At 38.0% G+C, this 23,357-nt stretch overlaps 1 protein-coding gene across 1 annotated transcript; it reads left to right on the top strand.

Annotated features, from left to right (window-relative positions):
- Positions 1-3,111: 3,111 nt before the first annotated feature.
- Positions 3,112-22,539, top strand: SH3BP2 (SH3 domain binding protein 2). The gene is made up of 13 exons (XM_082051882.1): positions 3,112-3,320; positions 9,028-9,167; positions 10,242-10,344; positions 13,020-13,137; positions 13,732-13,802; positions 14,201-14,289; positions 16,214-16,279; positions 16,768-17,356; positions 18,420-18,528; positions 18,889-18,944; positions 19,382-19,463; positions 19,665-19,724; positions 20,169-22,539. Exons 1-13 carry the CDS (start codon positions 3,211-3,213, stop codon positions 20,304-20,306), a joined length of 1,731 nt encoding a protein of 576 aa, XP_081908008.1. The 5' UTR covers positions 3,112-3,210; the 3' UTR covers positions 20,307-22,539.
- Positions 22,540-23,357: the final 818 nt, after the last annotated feature.

The following is a 23,357-nucleotide window of genomic DNA, read 5'->3' as shown; positions in this document are numbered from 1 at the left end:
GAAACAACTGAGAAAAGTTCCAATTTTGTTTTAAAAATACATATGTAAATAAGTAAATATATTACTAAGGCTTCTTCAGCTCTTCCTAAGTAAGCTGAAAGAGGCAATGATAGTTGAAGTTTAAAGAATAGGAATTCTTTTGGCATTGAAAGAGGATTTTTGGAAGTTCTGGCCTCATTTCTCTCAATTTTTTGCTGATACATATATTTTTTTTTTATTTAGCATTATTATTCTGCAGGTCACCCAGCAGAAATAATTCTGTTGTTCATGTTTTCACAGGACTGCCTTACCTGGCAGATGAAGGATTCAGGCGAGTAATTTACACTTGCTCTTTTACAGTCTGCAGTTGTATCTGCCACCTGTGTAATACACATCATCTCTCTGTATAGTGGATGTGTTTCTACTGTGATCTAGAAAATTGGAACTAAACTGGTTTGGTAGAATTATTAAAATAATAAAACTCATAATAATCTACTCTTGATACAAGGACATCCAAGTCAGTAAAACTTTAGCAGAATGTGGCCTTCTTTAATACCCTACTGTAGGCTTTTATGGAAATATATAATGTATAAACCCTTACATTATTCTGAGTATAACTTGACTACTGAGCTGACTACTTGCTGCAGCTGAAGGAAAGTGATTTTTAAGCTATTTTAATTTTTTTTGTTGCTATGTTAATTTTGCTGCCTTGCTTGTTTCTCTGCTCTTCTCCTGCTGCTTTTATTTACAGGCCATTCTTGCAGTTTCCTGTGAATTGGTCAGCAAGAGGAAGCTGTCTTGCTGCAGAAGCAACTCAGCCTGTCAGCTAGATTTGTGAATTTATAGTGGCAAGGACAGCATAGTGCCAGATGTATATTTATTGCTCTTGCTCTCCATTAACGAATAGTAAGTAGGATTGCTTTTGACTGGGAGCAAGAGCCATTCCCAACAATGACCTGACTTCCTCAGACAGTGGCCCTGCTGGACTGCAATGCAAACATTGGTTTCTGACGCTTTGGTTCTTCCTATTAAGGCTGAGTGAAATCTCATAATGTTAAAGAAATGAAGTAACTCTTTTTGAGGGAAATTCTCCCCAGGCTGGCTTGGTGCAAGGCTGCTTCTTGCCACTGATTTTTGTGGGGACAAATGAAGGTCAGTGATCTAACAACCATATACCAGAGTTCTTTGCAAAACTGAACTTTGCATTGTGAACAGTGATAAATTCAACTCTTCCACATACCTGACAGACATGTTAATCAAATCCATAACGATTTCACGTCTCTTCAGACTCTTTATTTGCAATTTTGAAACACAACCCTTCTGATTAATGTTTGATCTAGAAAGTTAAGCTGAATTTTCCTTCTTCCAAGACTGTGAAACATCTATTTTTTTTTAATTTGTTCCTCAGTGGAACACCAGCCTGTGTCTGTGCGTGTGTGAAATGGTTTCTGTTCCAGCTCTGTGACCATCCTGACAATGTGTGGGAATCACCAGAAAAATCAAAAGGAGGTCTTGGCACTTGAGATGAAAAATTCTGTATTCCTGAGGGCTTAAGTGAAGAATGTGAGAGGCTGTCATCAGAAAGGTTAGAGTGGAAAAGCAGTGCTTCAGGAAGATGTTTTGGATAAATGAGACATAATTAAAATGAGACTGAGTCCAAAGAGCGTGGTACTATGGTTGCAGTGTTTGGAGGGGAAAACCAACACTTAGATGTGTCAGAGCAGAAAAGAGAAACTTATGTTTTTATCCAGTGTTATGTATACTCAAATGCTGTTGTTTTGATTGTAGCGTTTTTACTGAGGCAGAGATAATAGTTGCAAAGATGGTAATGCAAAATTAGAAGAGTGTACTTAGCAGAGAACTGGGGGAGGAAAGATTGATTTAAAGCAGTTTATAAATGCTTAAAGTCTAAACTGATAAGTGATATTGTAGCTGATCAAGCAAGTCAATGTCCTTCACAGTCTGCTGAGATGTAGTCCTCCTTACATCTCTTCTGTGTGAAAAATCTGTTAATCCACTGAGGCAGCTGGGTATTGTTTCTTGTTAAATAGCATCATGATTTTCTGTTGATATGTTGATCGTTTTAGCTAACAACAGGGGTGTGATATTTGTGGTTTGCTTTCCCTTCCTATATAGCCTGGCAATGGGAGGAGTGCAAGCGGCTGCCCTATGGTGAAAGCTGTGAAAGCTGAGAATTGCTTTTCTAGCCAATCCAGCCATGGCCAGTATCGGAAATATTCTTCTGAGACTTGACTCTGGAGTAGTTCACAAAAAAAACCCCAAAGATGTTCTTCTATTTTGGAGTACAGATTCGTGTCCATTTCCCAAAAAATATGTGAAGTAAGCTTTACTTGGCATATTCATGATGCAGGTTTTGTCCATCATTCTGAAACCTGCTAGGTGTTTTTGTCTTATTTGAGTTGGTTGGTTCCAGACAGTCAGTGAAACACTTGAATCCTTTTAAGAGGTCCAGGTGAAAATAGGTGTAAAGCAATGGCATTTATTCATCATCAGTTGGTGATACTTGTCCTTAGAATTGTTGCCCTTGCATTGTGAGCCTCTTGGATTTGAATTTTGTCTTTTTGTGGTTGCATAGCATCAAATGTACAGGCAAGACTTGCTGTAAAGCTTGTATATGCTGCATAATCTTTCAAAATGTTTGTTTCTAATTTCTTGGGTTGAAGGGGGAGGGACAAGCTCCAGCTACAGGAGAGAAGAGATTAAATACCTGTCCCTGTTCGGTGGTGCAGTGCCAGTACCTGAAGCACAGGCTCTTCAGAAGCACAGGCAGCATTTCTGAGCTGCGCCTCTGCCTGTGTGAGAGCACGTGTATACTGTCAGAAAAAAAGACTATTACTTTACTTTTCTCCCAAGGGAAAGTAGTTGATTGAAAGGTGAGTAGGAAGCAAGTGAGCGCTGGAAAATCCCCTCTGCTTTCTGGCTCGCCAGCTGCCAGAGGTTTGAGGTATGCACGGTTTGATTTACAGCCTCTCTGGGAAGTTGGGAAATCTGACAAAGATAGTGCTGCCCATGAACACTGGGGGAAACAGGAAGTATCAAAGGAAACAAGTCATTGGCTCGGCGTCCCTTTTGGCCGCAGCGCAGTGCAGATGCACGAGCAGTTGGGGCAGGGTTGCTTTTCCTTCTGTGTGTTGAGCGAACAGCGGCTACCGGAGTCACTTTCAACCTTATAACACACAAAACGTGGAGAAGTGCAGGGATGTTCCTGTCATGCCTGAGAGGGGTCATAAGTTATTAATGGCTTTGTCATCACAAAGGAAACAACCATTCGGTGAAGCTGTCAGCAGAAAAACTATGTGTCGGTCAGGCACGTTCACCAGGTTAGTGCATATTTGTGGCTTGTATTTCCGTCCTCTTTTCTCTTTTAGGTAGAGAGCAGACTAAAACTAAGAGTAGAATATTGTACCTGGGGTAAAATACTTTTAACTCACGCAGAAAATTCAAAGGTGAAGAATTGAAGGGGGAAGATATGAGGAGAGCATTGGTTGAAAACATTTGGCAGAAAATAAAAACAAGTTGGAGCAAGTTAAACTGAGTAAACTTTCTTACAACACTGTATCTCAGTCAGGCTTAGTTCTGTTCCCTTTGTCCTGTAAGATTTATTTGACTTCACAGTGTTTGTACTGTGCTTAATCCTTCGGAGAGACTATTGTGAAAGGGGCTGTTAGAAGTATTAAGAAGTGGAATGTGTAACCAAAAAAAGCAGGAGAGATATGGAAGAGTTTTTCAGAAATATGGGAGAGTGGTTGATAAATGGAAAAGAGACCTGAAAATTTTGCAGAAAGCAGTTTTAAAAACAGATGGTAAATGTTTAGATGGTTGATTTGGAGAACTAGTTTTTGTTCAGAAATGCTGAGAGCGCATTGGGGAAGCTTTTATTTTACAGTTTTGCTGTATGTAATGCTGATTATTTTCAGTTAAACCTTTTGTGGAGACTGAAACTTCATTCTCCCTCTGCCCCATATGAAGAATGCATTTGTTTCCCTAAGTTTTGTGTTATAAATGTAATGTTATATGTAAGCTATATCTTCAGGAGGGAAGTAACATCTTACTTTGCTAGGTTTTACTTTCAAAGTAGAATTTAAAACTAGAAGTTATGAGATATTATGGAATTTAAAAAGTCCTCAGACATAATTGCCATAGAGATTCTTATCACACATTCAGATCAGATTTAATTTTTGTACTGCAAGTTCAGAGGCTGTTTTTATTTGTTTTCAGCACGAACAAACTGGGCTCCAGGATAGACCGTAAATATTATTATAACAAGTGAGAACTTTTAATACAACTTTTGGCAACTGTAGTTTCAGAGATGAGGGTAATGTGTTTTTCTGCCTATATGCTGTGAGATGTGGAGATGATCACATCTGCCATATGTTCTGCTGAAATTAAGCAAGAACTGAGGCTTCTGGCTCTTCAGGATGTAAGCCTTAGTTGAATCAGCATGTATTTATTTTTTTTAACTGGGCAGAACTCCAGTAGCTCTTAAGGCCAAAAGGAGTAAGTGTTCTCCTGTAATGTAATCCAGATTTTTAATGTGGCAGAAATTTATTTTCACTCGTGAAGGGACTTCTAGTCTGTAAAGTTATGCCCTAGCCTCCAATCTAGCTATTCTATATACACTGACTGAGGGGGTAGGTTAAAATTACTTCACAGTTGTACACATTTGCATACTACATAATAACAGAAGTCTACTGTCCATTTGGAGTTTTAATTTGGTAGCAGTATTGTTAGGATTCTGAAGAAGCTTCTACATCAGACTGGCATTCTCTAGGTTACACAATGAAGTGTGTGATTTCACATTTTTTCATGCTATTCTGACTTTCATGGTACTTTAAAAATAATAAGCAGTTTGTTGTGATAGTGTTTGAGAAAAGTATACTCATGTGATAGGCTTGGGCTGACTTTAAGCTGAGATTGGACATGGCACTTAGTGCCATGATCTAGTCAATGGACTGGAGTTGGACCAAGGGTTGGACTTGATGATCTCTGAGGTCTTTTCCAACCCAGTAGATTCTGTGGTTAATAATATGCTGTAGATTGGTTTGGTTTTTAGTCTGGCAGACCAGATTGTATGTATGAAGTAATTACAATAGTAGTTGTCTAAGTTCTGTATCACACTCAAGAGTTCTGTCTTTCCAAAAGCACTGTAGAATGATGAAATAAATTCTATAAACTGCTGTTCCACCATTTCTCCTACTACACTCGAAGGCCTTTCGTCTCCCTCACAGGCACAGAATTATGGGGATCATCTGAGAAACAAAGTGATGCAAAGCCTTTCACTGTCTGCTGCCATCCTCTTCTGGTCCAGAGGGTTCAGTTCAGTGCTGTTTAAGTGGGAGAGAAGGTTGATTCAATAGTCACTTATAATGGGTTTTGGGGCTTGGTGGAAAACTTAATTTAAAAATGTGCATCTAGTCCCTTGGTGAGTGGGAAGAAGAATAAAGTGTGTGGCTACTATTGGGAGCTTGCACAAAATAGTGCATGAGGATTGTCACCTTCTGTTTTGTGAGGGAGGACCCATGTTAGAAGGAGCATGGGCCCGTTCTGTGAACCCCATTGTCAGCTCCATGGAACAGAGTGTGCTTATGCACCTGGGCTGAGAATGTGTAGTGGGGTCTTTTTGTAGTGCAAGAATGTAACTGCAGAAGAAACAACTGGGAAATATCTTTCTGTTTTAATGATCAAGGAGCTATCAGGCCCTACAGTGACTTCAGTGCTTGCTATCGATCTGTTCTTCATTTAATGGATTAAAAAAAAATAACAGGAATATCAAGAGTGGAAGGAACCACTTCAGTGAGCTGAAGACAACCATATTGTGGAGGCTAAGACCAGAAAAATCTGTAAGAGCATCCATTTTTCTTTCCTCCCACCCCCGCAGTAAAGATCCTGCAGTTCCACTGTGTTGACAGCTTTCTCCCAGCAGTTTGGTGCAAAATAGCATGTAGTGCCCTTCCGGAGTTGTTTTGTACTGTCAAGAAGAGAAGAAAAGTCTGCTTAGAACTACATTCAAAGTACTTAAATGGATTTTAGAAGCCTAACTCAAACATCTCAGTTCAGAATACTAAAGTCCTCCCTATGTGTTTGCAATGTGTCTGCAAATGAAAGTGCTTGAGGAACCTACAGATGTGATGGGCTGTGCTATAAGCCACAATGAGATCCAGAAAACAGGCATAGCAGCTTCTTAATCTGTTGTCAAGCCCGGTATATTAGGTGGGCTCTTTAGCTCATTTAATGTGTACTTGGTTCTGTGGAGTTCAGCCATATCTCCTTTTATTTGCTTAGCTGGGATGGGGAAGTTCTGAGGTTTGGTCTCTGTTCTCAGGACTGTTTTACAGTGAGCAGTGAAAAGTGAGAAATGATTGTGAATAGAGGAAGCAGAACCTGATACTCTGCCATCCTTCCCCATTAAATCCTGATGTCATCAAACTGTAAAAGTGGTTTGTTTTTGTTTTGTTTGTTGTTTTGTTTTTCCCCCTGCTTGCTCCTCTGCTCTGCTTCCATGATTATTTTGCTTTTTCCCTCCTACCTGCCTGATATTCGGGTTTTTCAGGTGGAGGAGAAAGTGCCCCATCCAGGCATACTTTTAAGAGTAGTCTAACAAGTCTATTTCCACAGAGAAGGCCAGCACGACCTTGTCAACTATTTCTGTTTTCTGTATTGACCTAGGGTGAGATACCTTTGTTCCCAGTGTTTGCCATTGGCTTCCTAGAAATGTTGCTCACTGGTTGTTTTGGATAACCTTTCTGAGGCATTTAACTCTGCCTCTTCTGACACGTTTTCAACCTAAGCATGTAACACTGAAACAGTTTCACACCTAAGGCTAGCTGCTTAAATCCTTTCCTGCTCTGTTCTTTGTAGCGAAAGCACACAGGATTTGAAGACCCATGGTGAATTTGAATCTGTTGCATGGATGGTATTGAGACTAATGTTAGGTTACATCTAGAAAACTGAGATCAGAGTGTATTTGTGTGGATAAAAAGGTTCAATTTTTACTTAATATTTTTTTTTTCTTCCTGAATGTAACAACAAATAGACTGAAATAACTTAGTCATAAATTAATTTCAAGTGTTTGAATGTTGGTGTGCCTGTTCTTAGATGAAAAACTTAGCCCAAGACTTGGCTTTGCATGCCTCATTTCAAGGAAATCACTCTTAGCAGTACTGCAGTGGGGTTTGACCTCAGGAGCCAGCTGTTTAACGCTCTCCATTTCTGCAAGATGCAGAGAAATAATGTAAAGGATTTATTTTTTTCTTTTAAATGTGTGGGGAGGGTTAACTTTTGTTAGCATTTTTGTAGTTCCTAAAGGCTTAAAATACGTGTGTGTAGCACCCTTCTTGGACTGGTTAACACTGCTGTTGCTAGGAGTTTCATTGTGGGAGAGGAGGAGGAAGGAACAACTCAGCTTGGAAAGATCTCAATCATAAAATAAGAACAGGGAGGAAATAGCAGAAGGAAGGATATAGCTGAATACAACAAGAGTAACTAAAAGTAACTTAACTTTTGGTGGGCAGGAAGGTCTTGGAGGAAAGTTGGGAACCCATGGTGATTTGCAGTGTCTTTGGTGGGAACCTTTCTACAGCCTTGGATCTTATCTTCTCTGCTTCGTGCCTGTTTTATAATACTAGGGACTAAAAACTCATATTTGTGATTAAGTTTTCTGGGCTGCCTAGAAAATTTAATTGAATTTAAACTCTCTTGGTAGAAATTGCGAGTAATTTCCACCTCTCTCCACACAGGCATCGTCAGCAAAGAGCCAGCACTTAGATACAAATCCTAAGCTGATCTGCTGAATGACCAATTGACCTGTGTGTCTGTTTTTCCAGACACATACAGTGGATATGTACTGGACTGTTGCAATTAATACCTCAACAAAACTGTATCCCTTGCTATTCTTTTCTCTATGGGTACTTCAAGTTGCCTTCTTAGGCTGGGGAGAGTCAGTGCTGGGGTAGGTGTGTTGTGCTGTAGGCTCCTGGGTTCCTTCACTGAGCTGCACTAATGTCTTCCGTTACTGCCCCTTTTGGGGAAGGGAGAAGCAAACAGGATCCGTTAGATTTCGGTCCTCACTAAAAGCTTTTCAGTTCTAAACCATCACTACTTTATCAGAAACTAATTAACTGGAACTTCATTAGTTTGTCTCTTACCAGCAAAGATCTCTAGCCCTACACCCGAGGATAACAGACTGTCATACGTCTATGTCAAACTTCCCATTCAGTTCATGCATGATTTATTTTCTGTATTACACACCAGAATTTTTAGCCTAATTCTGTTACCACTTGAAGAAAGAAAGGTCTCATAATGATATATCAGACAGAAAAAACTACTAAGAAACTAATCTTCTTGGTAACCTGCTTAAGATGATAGCAGAAAGAGTGGTCACTGTGAAGGTGCTTGGTAGAGCATGGCGTTAATAATTGATATATAAATTAAATGGCAGTCTGCAGCAATCTGAGATAAACTTCATTTGCCCAGGATGCTGTGATACGTCACATGGCTTTCAGTATGAGATTATATACTGATGCTTTTATTCAGAATCAAATATATAAATATAAGGAGTAAGTAGTATTGGTATTGGTAAGTAGTATTGGTATTAGTAACTGCAGTTACTAAAATATGACTGTTGATTCCCTTATTATACAGAAAATTATATTGTATAAATGTGTGGCATAGAACTTAGGAGAAGAAACTGATTTTTCTTTTTAGTCACCTGCCTGATTAAGTCTCACAGTGTTATCTGAGGCATTTAAAAAATATAAATACTTAAGGAAGGTTTACTAAGCACTCTTCCATTGTTTCAACAGCTGTCAATCACTTTTGAGAGCTGTATAAAAATAAATCGGGACTTTTTGCACCATACATTACAAACTTCCTGGAATCTATGAACAGCCGTCTGTGCTACATACTTGACTGCTGAACCATGTTAGTTATTTGGAAAACTTGTTTAAGGAAACAAGCTTTGTTTCCTGGGACTCGTTTCTTGAAGTAAAACCTAGATTTTAAACTGTTTTTAATTACTCTACATTGCAGAACGATGGCCTCGCAGGAGCAGGTCTGGCCAGTCCCAATGAAGGCCATTGGAGCACAAAACCTTTTGACAATGCCTGGAGGAGTGACTAAATCAGGGTATCTTCATAAAAAAGGAGGCACCCAGCTGCAGATCTTGAAGTGTAAGTTGAATGAGGTTTTAACTGAAGTAAATGTTTTGATTGCTTGCCTCTGGAGCCATTAACACATTTCATGTTAGCAGACTATTTAATGAAGCTGTTCTTCCACTTATTTTGTCTGTCATGGATTACAGTTTTACTGGAATATATGTATGAAAGACTCAAATTGAAAGAATTTATATTAATTGTTTTGGAACTGTAAATCTTAGGTAGTAAATGTTGTGGTTGATTTTTCTTTTACTTGGTTAAATGTCTTGTACTTCACAAGATTTTAAAGACAGAAACAGATTCCCAGGATAGGTATCAATTTCAAATATTGTTTTCTAAAATAAATTAGTACTCAGCTTTTTTTCCAGTTGGTTATTCTGTGCTGGAAAAATATCCCCATCTCCTCCTGCTGTTGTGAAATGGAAATTTTCTCACTGCCAACGTTAAGCTGCACTTAAAACCAGTAATTGCTTTTGGAATCAGAATCTATTTACATGGAGAAAACTTAAGATTTGGGATTTATTTATGTGCTATTCATTTGCTGTCCCTGTTTATAACTATACTTACAAAGTTAAGGACAAAGATTACTGCCTTTGATAAAGGAAGGAATGTTGGTCCCCTTAAAAAAAGAAAATAAAACATCATTTTATTGGCAGTTTTATGTACTTGAGGTGAAAGAAGAAAGGGAGATACTGTCGTGGTTTCAGGATGGCCATGTGTATGTAACCTGTGGCTACCTTTCTCACATTTTATTCTAGGTTGCATTCTTACATTAGCTTATTTCTCTAGTAAAGGAGCACAGATGGAGGTCAGACCTGCAGTCTCTTAGGCTTCTTTTGAAGGCATCAGATCAGCTGCCTCCCAAATGAGGGAAGCAAATGTTACCCTTAGTCCTGGAACTCTGTGAATGGACAACTTTACCATGTGGCTGATCATCAATAAGTTGTCACTTAACTAGTTTATGCTCCTTTATGATAATTAATAAGATTACTAAAATCTTAAACAATAATTCTACCCAAGTTAAGAGGTTCTAGTTAATGTATTGCCTTTGGATTTATATTTTGCTCACTTTTTTCTTTATCTTTTCAGGGCCATTGAGGTTTGTGATTATCCATGAGGGATGTATTTACTATTTTAAGAGCAGCACATCTGCATCTCCACAAGGTGCCTTTTCTTTGAATGGTTACAACAGGTGAGTGCCAAAGAACTTATTTAACACCCAAGCTCCTTTTACTTACTAAAGGGTTAAACTCAACTACATCTGCTGTTTGGGTTAAGTACTGATCTCAGATTACAAGAAATATATTCCTCTCAAATTGTACATATGATGTTTCCTGTGCTTTGCAATTACATAGCCTTCATCTTTTGTAATTTAACCAGTAAAGGTGTTAAAATTGCAGTGGGCTTACTCTTGTTACTGACTTAATGCAGGCTTTGCCCATGCAGATACACGTGGATTCTTTCAGACAAATGATCTTTGTTCTCTAATGATTTCAATGATTGTCACAAAAATAAAAAGTAATCAGAAAAGAATATTTATGGAGTTACTGATTCAGTAACACTAATTAGTGTCAAAATTAAACCGACTACAAGAATGATGAGAGAATGCACGTGCAAAATGTCTGAGTCATTTTGCTACACGTTATAGATCTTAATATTTGCTTTTTAAGTCAAAGACAAAAATAATGGCTTTCAAGTTAACCAGTACTATCAGAATCTGACTGAGGGCAGCATATGTACAAGGTCTACTAAGAGAAGTCCAACGTAACTTAGGAAATTACTGTGATTGATACTAAGAAAGGACTAATGAGAGAGAATGTAGAGAAATATGACGTTATTGGTCCTAGTCACTGCAGTTTTGTTGTATTTGTAAATATGTATGTTATTCTTGTACTGCATAATGTTCTAGGACTTTTGGAATAAGGAAAGACCTATTATTAGGATGTGAGAGCTTTCTAACTGATCACAACAATGGCATATTTTATGAGAATGCAGTTGTAAACGTTGGAGCTAATTAAAGATTCAAGATTAATTGGTATAAGCTGTAACTGTGCTGTAACTTGGCCATGACACTAGCTTCTGTAATCACGTTATGTATCTACCTTCTAGCAGCCTTGTAGAGACCTTGGTTGGAACTGGGACCAGGTCTTGGTTAGTATTATGCACGAACATAAGCATTATAGAAAAATAATTTGGAAAGAAAGAATTTGTTAAACTTGATAGTTGCATTAGATTGTGTGAAAACAAGTCACCCTGAGGCTTCTGTGGACTTTCATTGGGCAGTTTTCAATCAGTAGCCTTTATTTGTCAAGAGTGGACAGGAGATGTGAAAAGTGCTGTGTTCACTGGTGATTTGTAATGTATGGTGATGCCTGTTGATAGTATCCCTCCCAGCTGTACCATAGGTATTTCCCACATTAACATCCCTATCAGCCTTACATTAGTAAAATACTTACAGTTCCTTTTGTGGCTTTGTTTTGGACTGTACAGATGTAGTTTTTTGCATCTGCCATTGTAGTTTTCTGCAACTTCCAGCTTAAAAGTAGGATTCGGGTTTTACAAAAAAAGCAGTCTCTAGTTTAAAAATAATTTTGCAGTTGACATTCTTCTTAATGGCAGCTTCAGGTTGTTGATAGTTTTTTTTCATGGAATCATGGAATAATTTGGGTTGGAAGGGACCTTCAAAGCTCATCCAGTGCCACCCCTGCCATGAGCAGGGACATCTTCACCAGCTCAGGTTGCTCAGAGCCCCGTCCAGCCTGGCCTGGGATGTCTCCAGGGATGGGGCATCCACCACCTCTCTGGGCAACCTCGGCCAGTGTCTCACCACCCTCACTGTAAAACATTTCATCCTTACATCTAGTCTGAATCCACCCTTGTTCAGTTTAAAACCATCACCCCTTGTTCTATTGCAACAGGCCCTGCTAAAAAGTCTGTCCCCATCTTTCTTATAAGCCTCATTTAAGTACTGGAAGGTCAAAAATGTTATCTCGATTAGGTACCTAACAGAATGTCAGATGCCTTTGATAATCTCTTTACGTACACTTACGAACCACCTTCCATAAATATTAACAACTTAGGGAAATACTGTATTACATGAGGAAATGGGTGAGTTTAAAAGTTTGGGAACAAGAAAGAAAGACCCAATAATGAATGTAAAAATGGATTTGTCTATGGCTTATGCTGAATAAATCTTAATGTTACTTTTTGATTACTCACAGTCTTAGGATTTTAGTCTCCTTATTTGTTCCAAAGGTTTGTAGTGAGCATTTACAACAAAATTTTAGTGTGTGTAAGGAATTTCCTCATTTGAGACTCCTCTGAGGGAAAAAATAATAAAAAAAAAGAAACAAACTAATGCAGTTTGTGAAAGAGGTTGAGTTATGCTTGCTTTAAAATAATGAAGTTCAAGAAAGTATTTATAAGGGAAAAATGGAAAAAATAAGTTAACTTAATATTAGTTCTTATTTATTTTCAACTTGTGGGTTGATTTCTTCTCTGTGCCTCTCTGAAATAAGGATCACAGGCACCCTAAATACTTCTGGCCATGGTGTGAAGCTTGTGAATTAATGCAATTCATTAAAACTATTGAACAGGTGAAAGCATCCCTTTATAAATCTGGCTGGTGGTTTCAGTAGTGCTTTTTCTCTAATTGGTGCTCTTGCATTGTCCTTTCTAGCACTTTAATGGAGAGGTACAACAAATGCACATATGGGGGTTTTGGTGGCATTTTCCTGGGCTTGGGGGTTGTTTTTGGTAAGGCAAAACTGGCTGATAAAACTGCTTTCTGTCAGAGCTTTGTGACTTGCAGAGCAGAAGTAACCTTATCGATTCAGGTTTTTATGAATTGCTTGTTCTGTTTCTCAGGGTTATGCGGGCAGCTGAGGAGACGACATCAAGCAATGTGTTTCCTTTCAAGTTAGTTCACATTAGCAAGAAGCACAGGACGTGGTTTTTTTCAGCTTCTTCTGAAGACGAAAGAAAGGTAACTTGCTTCTTCTTCTGCAACATAATTTTCCTTGAAGCAGGAAGCGAATCTTGGACTTCCCTAAAATCTAAATGAACTGGATGCACAGCTGTCAATTAAATTTGTATACCTAGTTCTTTGGGCTCCTCTGAACGTCAAGTCTAAAGTTTTAACTATTAAATTAGTGTTAGTTCAAGTTGTAATTTAGGGAATGGCTATAGGTGACATACTAGACGTCATGGTTTTCTCTATATTACTTGTTTTATTTTTAGCTGAGGAATGAATATGTGCATGTTAAACCTTTGATAAAGTATGAAAACTGTTCAGTGAAATCTCTCACCCGTAAACATGCTATGAACAAGTACCAGCTTTAGAAACAACAGCTTGAAGTTTGAATACTGGAAGTTTAATATTATAATACATTTTTAAGGCATTTTAGATGGTCAAAACATTATGGCTGATAAGTCCTCTCAATGTGTATATAAAGTAATGGATAAATACTATTTCAATGTAGGTTCCTTGCACAGTTACTCTGTTCTTACAGAGGACAGATACTGTGCATCTTTGTTTAAAGATGAATGTGTTGAATGTTGTATTTCTGTTTTTATTGAGAACTGGATGCTATCCCTGAGGAGGGAAATTGATCACTACCATGAGAAGAAAGAAACAATAACAGAATTCAGGTATCAATCCTTTAATCTTTATTTGCTTTTTATCCCTTTTGCACTAGCTCTAGACAATGCTGGTTTAAGGTCTTTGTGCCTACAAGTGATTTACTGTTAAATAAAAACAGGTACAGTAAGGCCCAAGACTAAAAGCCCTTCCTGACAGATAGTTTAAAGAATACCAAGACAAAAGTCTTTTTGGTAAGAGACCTTTAAATGTCATCTTTGTGTAAAACAAATAAAAACTTTAAAATTAGAGCAACAATATACCTGGCTGTTAATTGGTGAACAGGAATAGATCGCTTCTGCTTTTCCAGCATTCCTTCTCAGAGCTGCAGTCCTGTGAACAGACACGTTTACAGTTCCACAACCCAAAACCCAGTGATGCAGAAGGTACTGTCTTTTGTCTCTTGCAGTGACTCTGGTTCTGATGCAGACAGTTTCTATGGCTCCGTAGAACGTCCCATTGATATCAAGTATTCTCATCATTCAGCCGATAATGAAGGTGACAAATTTAGACATTGATAAATAAGATTTATTTATTTGCTCATCTATTCTGGATTCTACAGGAATTATTCCCATACCTTAAGCAAACTGATGCAATTTGCAACTATCAATTCTGGTTTTACAATGTGTGTATTGTTGCAATTTTAAATCAGAAGTAGATATTTTGTGCCAGAAAGTCTTAGTAAGAAGAAATGGTAACTAAGGAAATTTAGATCTTTCAAGGAGGTGTCTGACACTCTAGTAACACTATTTAAAATTTTTGTTAAGATTGCATGTTGGAGAGTTTGTAGATTCAGCAGAAGGGTAAAACGTCTGTATATGTCCATAGGTCATAGTGTGGAAATACAAAGTGGTCTTTATTATGATAATTGAATATTATTGACAGTAATTGAATAGAATTATAATAATAGGATACTAGTCACTTGAAAGTATGTTCTGAAAACTTGCAGAGACAATGCATTAAAACACTGTAGAGCTAGTTACCTCCTGTGTAGACTGTAACATTAATTCACCTGTTCTGCAAAACAAGCAGTCCCCCGCACTGGGATGTTGTTGTGTCTGTGTCATAGGCTGTTTAGTATGAAACAGAACTGATCATCCCTCCAGTTCAGGAAGATCTTGCATTAGGCATTGGATGGGCCTATGTGAAACACATAGGGTAACGTTCTTCAGTGACTTTCAACTTACTTTTAAAGTAAGGCTCTGAAGAGCTTATTCTTAGCATATCCTCTTTTATTCGAAGTTTGATACCTGTTGATTGCTGTAGTTGTTTCACAGTAAACAATTCTGACTGTGTTTATTTTTTAATTAGAAGTGAGGACATTGTAGGAAGCCTGTCAGATAGGTGTTCACAGCATATTTCAGCAACTGACTTTCCTAGTCAAGAAATGTGTTAGTAGAATCCAACGTGAAGAGCCTTGCTGCAAGGTTGAACATAGTTCCTTTCCTAGGCGTTTTCTGATCTTCCTTTTCAGATTTCTAAGGCAGGGTTGATTGGAGCAAGTACTCTCATTTCCTGAAAGGAAATTCCTGGCTATTTTTCCTGACTGGGACAAAAAGGCAGGAGTGAGTGTTTTTAGGAAATCCGGTTCGATTGCTGCAAAGCAGAGGAAAACACTCATCAGTGTTTCATGTAGGATTGTAGTTTAGTACTTCTGTGTTTATGGGAGGGAAGGGTTGTATGCAATATGAATCACGTTAAGAGGCCTAGTAGAAGTTAAAATTAGAAAAATTATAAGAGCTAACTGATATTTTTGTCAGATACTTTTACCTTTCTTTGTTTTTTTAAATGCATTTCCCTGGGGCAATACTGCATGTTGCCCTCGAGGCTTTTATCATAGTCAACAATGAGAAATTACTGCCTAGAAGTAGCAAATTTTTCATATCTTGATTATTCTGACTAAAAGGCAACATGGAAACATTTGTTGTGGTGTATTTTTTTTTGTTATTTCCAGAGCAAGGCAAAATAATTGTTTTGTGGATCACTAGGCTTGCTTAGGCTTCCATATTGAAACATCATCAATGTTTTTGCACTAGAATTAGGTTCCGGAGATTCTTTTTTTCCAACTGGTTTTGCCAGTGCACCCTTGTAGTTGTGTCTCTGCAACTGACTTGGAATTTTTCTCAGGAAGGCTATAACATGAGAAAGTGTCACCAGAAAGCAAATTATCACTTGAAAGATGGAAAAAATTTAATGTGTAGTGTAGCTGATCTCTCTAGTTGTGATGACTTTCTTAATTCACATAGAAGTTTAAGGAAAACGCCTATTCTAAATAGCACAGAGGTGGATGAACTTTTTTTTCACTTAGTTTGGAAAAAAAATCTGAAAAAAATTTGTTTATTAAAAAGCAATAAGTACTCAATACTCTTTCTTGGTTCCAGGAGTACTTATCAGAGTCTGACACATTGATTTTTATTTGCAGATTATGACCAGGAGGAAGAGGATGAATCTTACTTGCAGCCAGATACTTGTGACATAGTGAAAGATGGTATGTGATTTCTTTCTTTCCCTTCACAAAAGGGCCCATGAAAGGCCACCAATGAAGGTAATATTCCTATAGAATGCCAGATTATTATTTTGGCTTGGTCATATCTGAAGCATTGCAGGTGGTAAAAAAATTGGAGTAATGCACGAGTATCTACTCTTGAGAGGTATTTAGGGTCAAAATTTCCTAGTAATAGCAGCAGCAATTCACAGAAAGTGTTACATACCTTTATGGGCATGTTTTCATGCAGGCCTCCAGCCATGGAATGGCCTGTATCTGGTTAGTAGTCTGGAGGAGGGGTCATGCTTTTAATGCAGACTTTTTTGCTTTATTTAAGCAAAGGGAAAACTGTGCTGAAAGTTAAATGCTTATCCAGTGTTTTGGGTACTGTCAGACCAGATGCCAGTAAAATATCTGAAATCACATAGAAAATAAATTTGAAAAGTCTCATTTCTCAGCGTGTCATGTTTTTTGATGTTTTCTTTCTGTAGATATGGTCCTGCCCCCAGCCTACCCACCTCCGCCAGTTCCTCATGTCAGAAAAACTGCCTACTCAGAATCCAGGGCACATTCTTTTGCTGGCAAATCTACTGTGCCAGTACCACCACCGCCTCCTAAGAGAAGCTTACCCAATATCAAACTAGAGGATGACTTAAACGTGAGAGAACCCCAGTTACAGTGCCGAGCTGAACCTAACCTAAAGGTTCAATCCTCAAGCCGGAGACTAAGTGAACAGCTGCCCCCTGTGCCCCCTCTGCCTCCTTTCAAAAAGCCTGTGTGTGTCAAAGATTCTGCCTCATTGCCTCCAGAGCCTCTGCCGCTACCTCAAGTTCTTCCTACCCCAGAAGGATGTGAGAAGCTGAAAACCTTAAACCTTTCACAGCGAACTCCTCCTCCACTACCAAGCAGTAAACCCAAGCTGTCACAGTTTACTGACAAACCAGCAGAGCCCAAAGTGCCAAGAGAACATGGTAAACCTGGGCTGTTTGTGCCACCAGTGCTTCCAAAGCCACCTGTGCCAAGCCACCAGCCCCCTGCAATCAAGCCTAGATCAGAGAAGTCTTCAGGTCCCCAGTTACAGTAAGTATGAAAATACAATGCACTATTAAATTTTTCCTTTGTCTATTAGTTAACTCATTGACTGACATATTTCTCAATATTGTATTGACGCTTGTTTCTCTTCCCTGCACCATGTGTCTCTTCCTTGCAGGGTTGTGGTTTTTGCCTCTGTATTTGTTATTGGAAAATTTTGCAATCAGTTTAGCTTCTGAAATAGTTCAGAAAGAAATAGCAGATAAACCAAACTTTTAAAAAAAGTGACAGCAAAATTTTGTAGTTCATGTATTTTCAGGTCTGTCTTAAAGACTTTGCAGTGAATGAGGAGTCTTTATGTTGGAACCTAAATGAACTGCAAAAAATATTTTAGGCTTCTGTGGAGATAGGAAATGTGTTTCATTTTATATTAACATCAGTTTTAGTAAGGGATGTGGAACTAGTTATGGTGATGAGTCAGATGAAAATATTTTTGTCCATTGGATCATTTAGTAGCTCTGAAGAACAAGTAAAAACCTCTTTAAAGACAGTACAAGAAAGACAGCGATGCACTGGAGTGAGTCCAGTGGAAAAGCACCAAGATGTTTGGGCTGTAACACGTGATATGTGAGAAGAGGCTGAGAGAATTGAATTCGTTCAACCTTTAGGAAAGCTAATGGGAGATCACAGCTGTCTCCAACTACTTACAGGCTGGGTATGGAGAAGGCAGAGCAGTGATCAGATAAGAGGCAACAGGCAGAAGTCACAACCTGGGAAATTACAGCTAGATATTGGGGAAAAACATTTCACCGTGTGGATGGTGTAACAGCAGAACAGGTTGCTGTGGAGAGGCTGTGGAATCCCCATCCTTGGAGATACTCAAAACTTGACTGGACACAGCTACCTGAGCTGCCTGGTGTAGTTGGACCTGGTTTGTGCAGGAGCTTGGACTAAACGATCTCTAGAGGTCCCCTTCCAACCTAAACTAATCTGTGATTCAGGGGCTAAACTTGCTCTTTAGTTCTAGTTTTATTATCCCTTCTGCGTTTTATGTGTATTTGTTCAGTTTTCCTTAGGAGATGCCCTTCAGTTTCTGTTCTGTTTCTGCCAGGAGATCACCACCAGATGGACAGAGTTTTAGAAGCTTCTCATTTGAAAAACCCGCACTACCCTCCAAGCCAAACCAACCTGATGATGATTCTGATGATGACTATGAAAAAGTAAGATCAAGCAGATGATGCGTTCTCAAAGAACATTTTTTTGTTGATTATGTATAGTTTTGGGAATGTTTCAAATGCATATTTCAGGAAAAAAATACCTTTCTGAAAACAAAGTGCTGTGTGGGTTGTGGGTTATTTTTTTTAGTTTTATGTTAGTTTAATTTTTTCTTGAGCTTTAAGAAATGCCTTGATAATTTCTGGTTATTAATAATGGATAGAAAGGAAGAAGCAGCATAAAGTTCAAATCATCATTAATAACTTCAGATACTAGTGGCTGTAGCTTATTTGCATAACAAGTCTCTAACATTGTTAGTTGTCATTGACTTACACAGTGATTTATTTTCTTTGTATTTTTTACAGGTTGGGCTGCCTGCTTCAGTATTTCTTAATACCTCTGAATCCTTAGAAGTTGAAAGGTAGAATGTTACTTTAAAATAGTTGTCTAGAAGTCCTACAAAAACCTTCACTGAATAGTAGTCCAAACTCATTTTTATAGGTACAATTTGTGTTTAAATACATAATAAAAGTATTTAAATTCCTTTCATGTGGAAATGACTTTTTAGGGGAGTTAGTTGAGTGCTCATGTATCAATTGAAAATGTGTACTACTTGCCAAGTGGTTTTGTTCCATCTGGAGAAGGTTGTTCTGCCAGGGTGCTAGATGGGACAGAAAGCCACATCTTCTGAGCTGTGTTGCTGGTTCAGATGCTAGAACAGTGAAATTCTTTCAGCTATGATGTACAATGAATTATTAGAACTAACACAGAGATTTGTAATAAGAATGTTAAGAATCTAGGCATTTTACTTACCTGATTCAGAAAATGCTAACATGTGTAATTACTGGGTTTTTTTAGGACATTTAAAGCTAGTAGCCCTCGGGGACAACCACAAAATGGATTGTACTGTATTAGGAACTCATCTACTAAGCCTGGAAAGGTAACTTGCAATTGCTGAAACTATCTCCCCAAACCCTTTTTGATTTAGAGATAAAGTATTTAAAAATTTAGATGTGCTCTTTCCTTAAAGCAAGAAAATCTGAGACAATCACTATCAGAACTTCAGTGATTCCTCAATAATACATTGACTTAGAAGAGCTTATTAACATAGACTGAATATGTTGCATTTTTCTTCTTCAAGGTATTGGTTGTATGGGATGAATCTGCAGAAAAAGTGAGAAACTACAGAATCTTTGAAAAGGTTAGTAGCTGCACTGTGTGTGTGTGCATATGTACAGGCATGTATACATGTATGAATTTCATGTATATATATGTGTATAGGTATATATTGGAACTAACAAAGTCTAAACAGTTTTTCATTCCTAAAAGTAAAAATAAGCTGATTTACAAATATCTGGTGTAGGATGAGAGTTCGAGTACTCAGATCTGGGCTTTCTAGTCACTGTATTGTGCAAGAGACGAACTAGCTGTAAATGTCCACATCCAAATTTCAGCTCCAGTCAAATCCTAAAGGAAGGAATATTAAATTCCTGAGTTTAATTTGAACTTATTTGTTTAATCAACTAGTTGGCAAAACGGTATGTTCTTTGAGAGAAATTCTTAGTTCTGATGATGGTGGGTTTTTTTAAGCATTTAGTTGGAAAAATTACTGTCCATGATTACATATGTTTTTGTTCTACAACAGGAGTGCAAGTTTTATCTGGATTCAGACATCATGTTTTTGAACATGGGAAGTTTGGTTGAATACTACAGCACTCACGTCTTACCCAGTCATGACAGCCTGATTCTTCGGTGTCCTTATGGTTACTCTAAACCGAGGTGACATGACTGACAGAATTCACTGACGCTTAAGAGAAATGGTTTCCCTGCTGCCCTTGAATTAAATGTGGGCTCCTACCACTGTTGGAATCCCGTTGTTTGCACACAGAAACTGAGTCTATTTCAACCATTTATTCTCACATGAGTTGGATATAGACTCATTTTAATGAACTCTTGGTAAAACCGTACAGCCCAGATCAGTGGATTTTATGGTCTTTTCTTTTAAAAAGATCTGAACTGATTATGCTGTGAAAGCTGTCCATGATACCTACACCTTTTATAAAACTGCTGCTATTACTAATCTCCTTGGAATGTGGAAGAAGCGGTCTGAATACAATCAATACAGAAGGGGGTAACTTCTGAACGTGTATCAGAATTCACTTGTGACAGGGAATACTAATACTCTGACTTGAAAGTATCACTCCTTAAGTCAGCACTGGTGCTCAACTGAGAGTCTTTGTATTACTTGTATAGTTGACGTGTAAATAATGAAGACTTCTGTGCAAATAATTTGGTTTACTGTACGTAAAGATAATCGGGGAGTGTGGCTTTTTTTTAAGCCACCTCATATGCAAATGTAACTTCTGATTACGGTGTCTGCAGTAATCAGTATCAGGGTACTATCCAACTGATACAGTTGTGGCATCCCCTGTGTCGCTTAATGATGTGCACTTCAGGTAGCTGTGGAATAATATTGACTTGGCTTTATTGGGAGCCCCATTCCTTAGTTTTGAACTGGATGTCACTAGTGTTTTTACTAGAAAAGAGAAAGGACTACTTAAGATCAAGGGGGAAGGGAGGGAAGGAATCTTCTAAATCCCCCAAATTCTGAGTAGCAGTTTTCTCTCACATTGCCATCATCAAAGGTTCTTTAAAACAAAAAAACAGAAAAATGAAACCATAAGTGTGATGCTATCACGCCATAAAACTCTATGGCCGGTCTTTTAGAATCAAGTTGTCAGCCCAGCTCTAAGGCAAAACATACTGCCCTGGTCTACTTCTTGTAGATCACCAAAAATTTGTCCATTATTAAAATCACTACTCAGTTTGTAGTTTCATGCAAAAAAAAACAATTAAAAAAAAAAAAATCTGTTTTTAACATACTGTCAGCACTATCAGACTGTTGGTGATGGGCATTAGCAGGGTGATTATAAGATATGTTCCCTGATATTTTGGGGACAGGTATCCTAAAACCAAGGGCTTGATATTTATGCCAAAATGACCCTATTCCTAAATTTTGGTAAAGAGGATAAATTTGTTTTAATGACCTGTTAAGTAACGTTGTTGATTCAAAAGTACTGTTATAATGGTCTTATATCTCTAATAATGTTTACAAGACTTGTAAAAATATTTTTTTTTAAATCCTGTCACTCCTGAAACAGGAGGAAGTATCTGATATCTGTCAATCTGAGTCTGTATCCATAAACTTCATTTTTTCTGCCACCTTTTCAGAGTTTATACATGTCAGGTTTAATCTTGTTACAGTTAGATGGTCACAACTTTAAAAACATAAACAAAACCATTACAGATTAAGAATTTTCTGTTTATGAAAACAGCAGACCAGGATTTAATCCCTAGGGGATTTTCCTTAATTAAACAGATGTAGTATTAGGACCATGCGTAGGAATCAAGGCAAGAAACTCTGCCTTTGTCTTTTGTAAGACACAAACACAGTATCAGTCTTCTGATCTCTATTCCCACTGTAATAGGTTTTATGTGCATAAAGAATATGCAGTACTTAACTTCAGATTCTGTTGAATATTGGATATTTTTAAGATTCCAATTCCTTTTATTTTAAATGAGTATCCCTGTGGTTCACTACCCTGTTACGATCTCCTCTGTAAGGAAGGCTCAGCCATTTTAAAAGATATTTTTGGCATATAGATATATGTATATCAGAGCAAGTTCTAGGATCTTGCAGTATTTACACATACTGTTTACAGAGTAAATTCTTCTCTGTCTGGGAATAATTGACTTCATTGTGTTTTGACAGTCATACTCACAGTATGCTATCATTGTGGCCCTATTTAGATGTCGTAATTTTGTTTGCAACCACATACTCTTAAGATTTTTAAACCATAAAAATAGTTGTGTAATCAAATACATATAAAACATCACACTGTCTTTATCTGTGTAATACAGTATTTGCAAATATGTAAAATTTTGTGTTAATTTCCTTTTTTATATAAATGTATATATTTCTGAAGTGGATAAACTTTCAATGCCAGTTCACCTGATCTTGTGCAGTCGTCTTTAATGTCATGGGTATGTATTTCAATGTTTTTGTTTGTGGTTGTGTTAAATAAGGCTTGATTCTTCTAACTGTGAAGTCAGGAGAGTTCGTTTTCAGCCCCCTTAGGAAGCTAACCTTCATGTAAGCAACACTAAAAGAAATTTGGGATTCTGGTCATCAGACGGTGTGACTGGGGCTAGAAATTACCCGTGTTTCATTTCAGAGTTTCCCAGGTGCAGGGTTGAGGACTGAAGCACTCAGTTCATCTATGGACACAAAAGTATGACCATAATCAAAAGAGCATCTCAGAGGAATGGGAATGTTTGAGCAAGTCTCCAAAGGTGTTCTTCAGGAGCTTGCTTGGGAAAAGAGGACCTTCCCATTTCCCAACACCCAGCAGCCCTGCTGCTCAGAAATATCACTGTGACCTGGTAGGTTTACAGCTGTACGTTGGCACAAGCATGGTAGGCTTACAACCTCTAGCAGGTTTACATTTCTGACATCTCCAGAATTCAAAGTAGGAGGTATAGATAAGGACATGCTAGGTAATCCCCTCAGCCCTCCAGAAACAGGTAGAAGGGTTCCAGACGAATCTACAATCACTGAAACTCTTTCTTCTGAGTCATCTTGCTCCTGCACAGTATTCTAGTATTTTTAATGCAGAATTAGATGAAGTTAAATTGTTCATAAGGAAGAAAGGCACAGCTAGAGCGCATGGCTCAGAGTCTGTCTCCTATATCTCCTACTGACCTGACGACTCTTTCCTTCATCACAAATGAGCCTCTTGCATCTACAGCTTACTGGAAGTTCCTTAGCTTTAAA

This window comes from Streptopelia decaocto, assembly GCF_964273445.1.
Source record: "Streptopelia decaocto genome assembly, chromosome: 4".
In the NCBI taxonomy this organism is placed as follows: domain Eukaryota; kingdom Metazoa; phylum Chordata; class Aves; order Columbiformes; family Columbidae; genus Streptopelia; species Streptopelia decaocto.
Note: the sequence above shows the minus strand (reverse complement) of the source record. Positions and strands in the feature narration are given on the sequence as shown.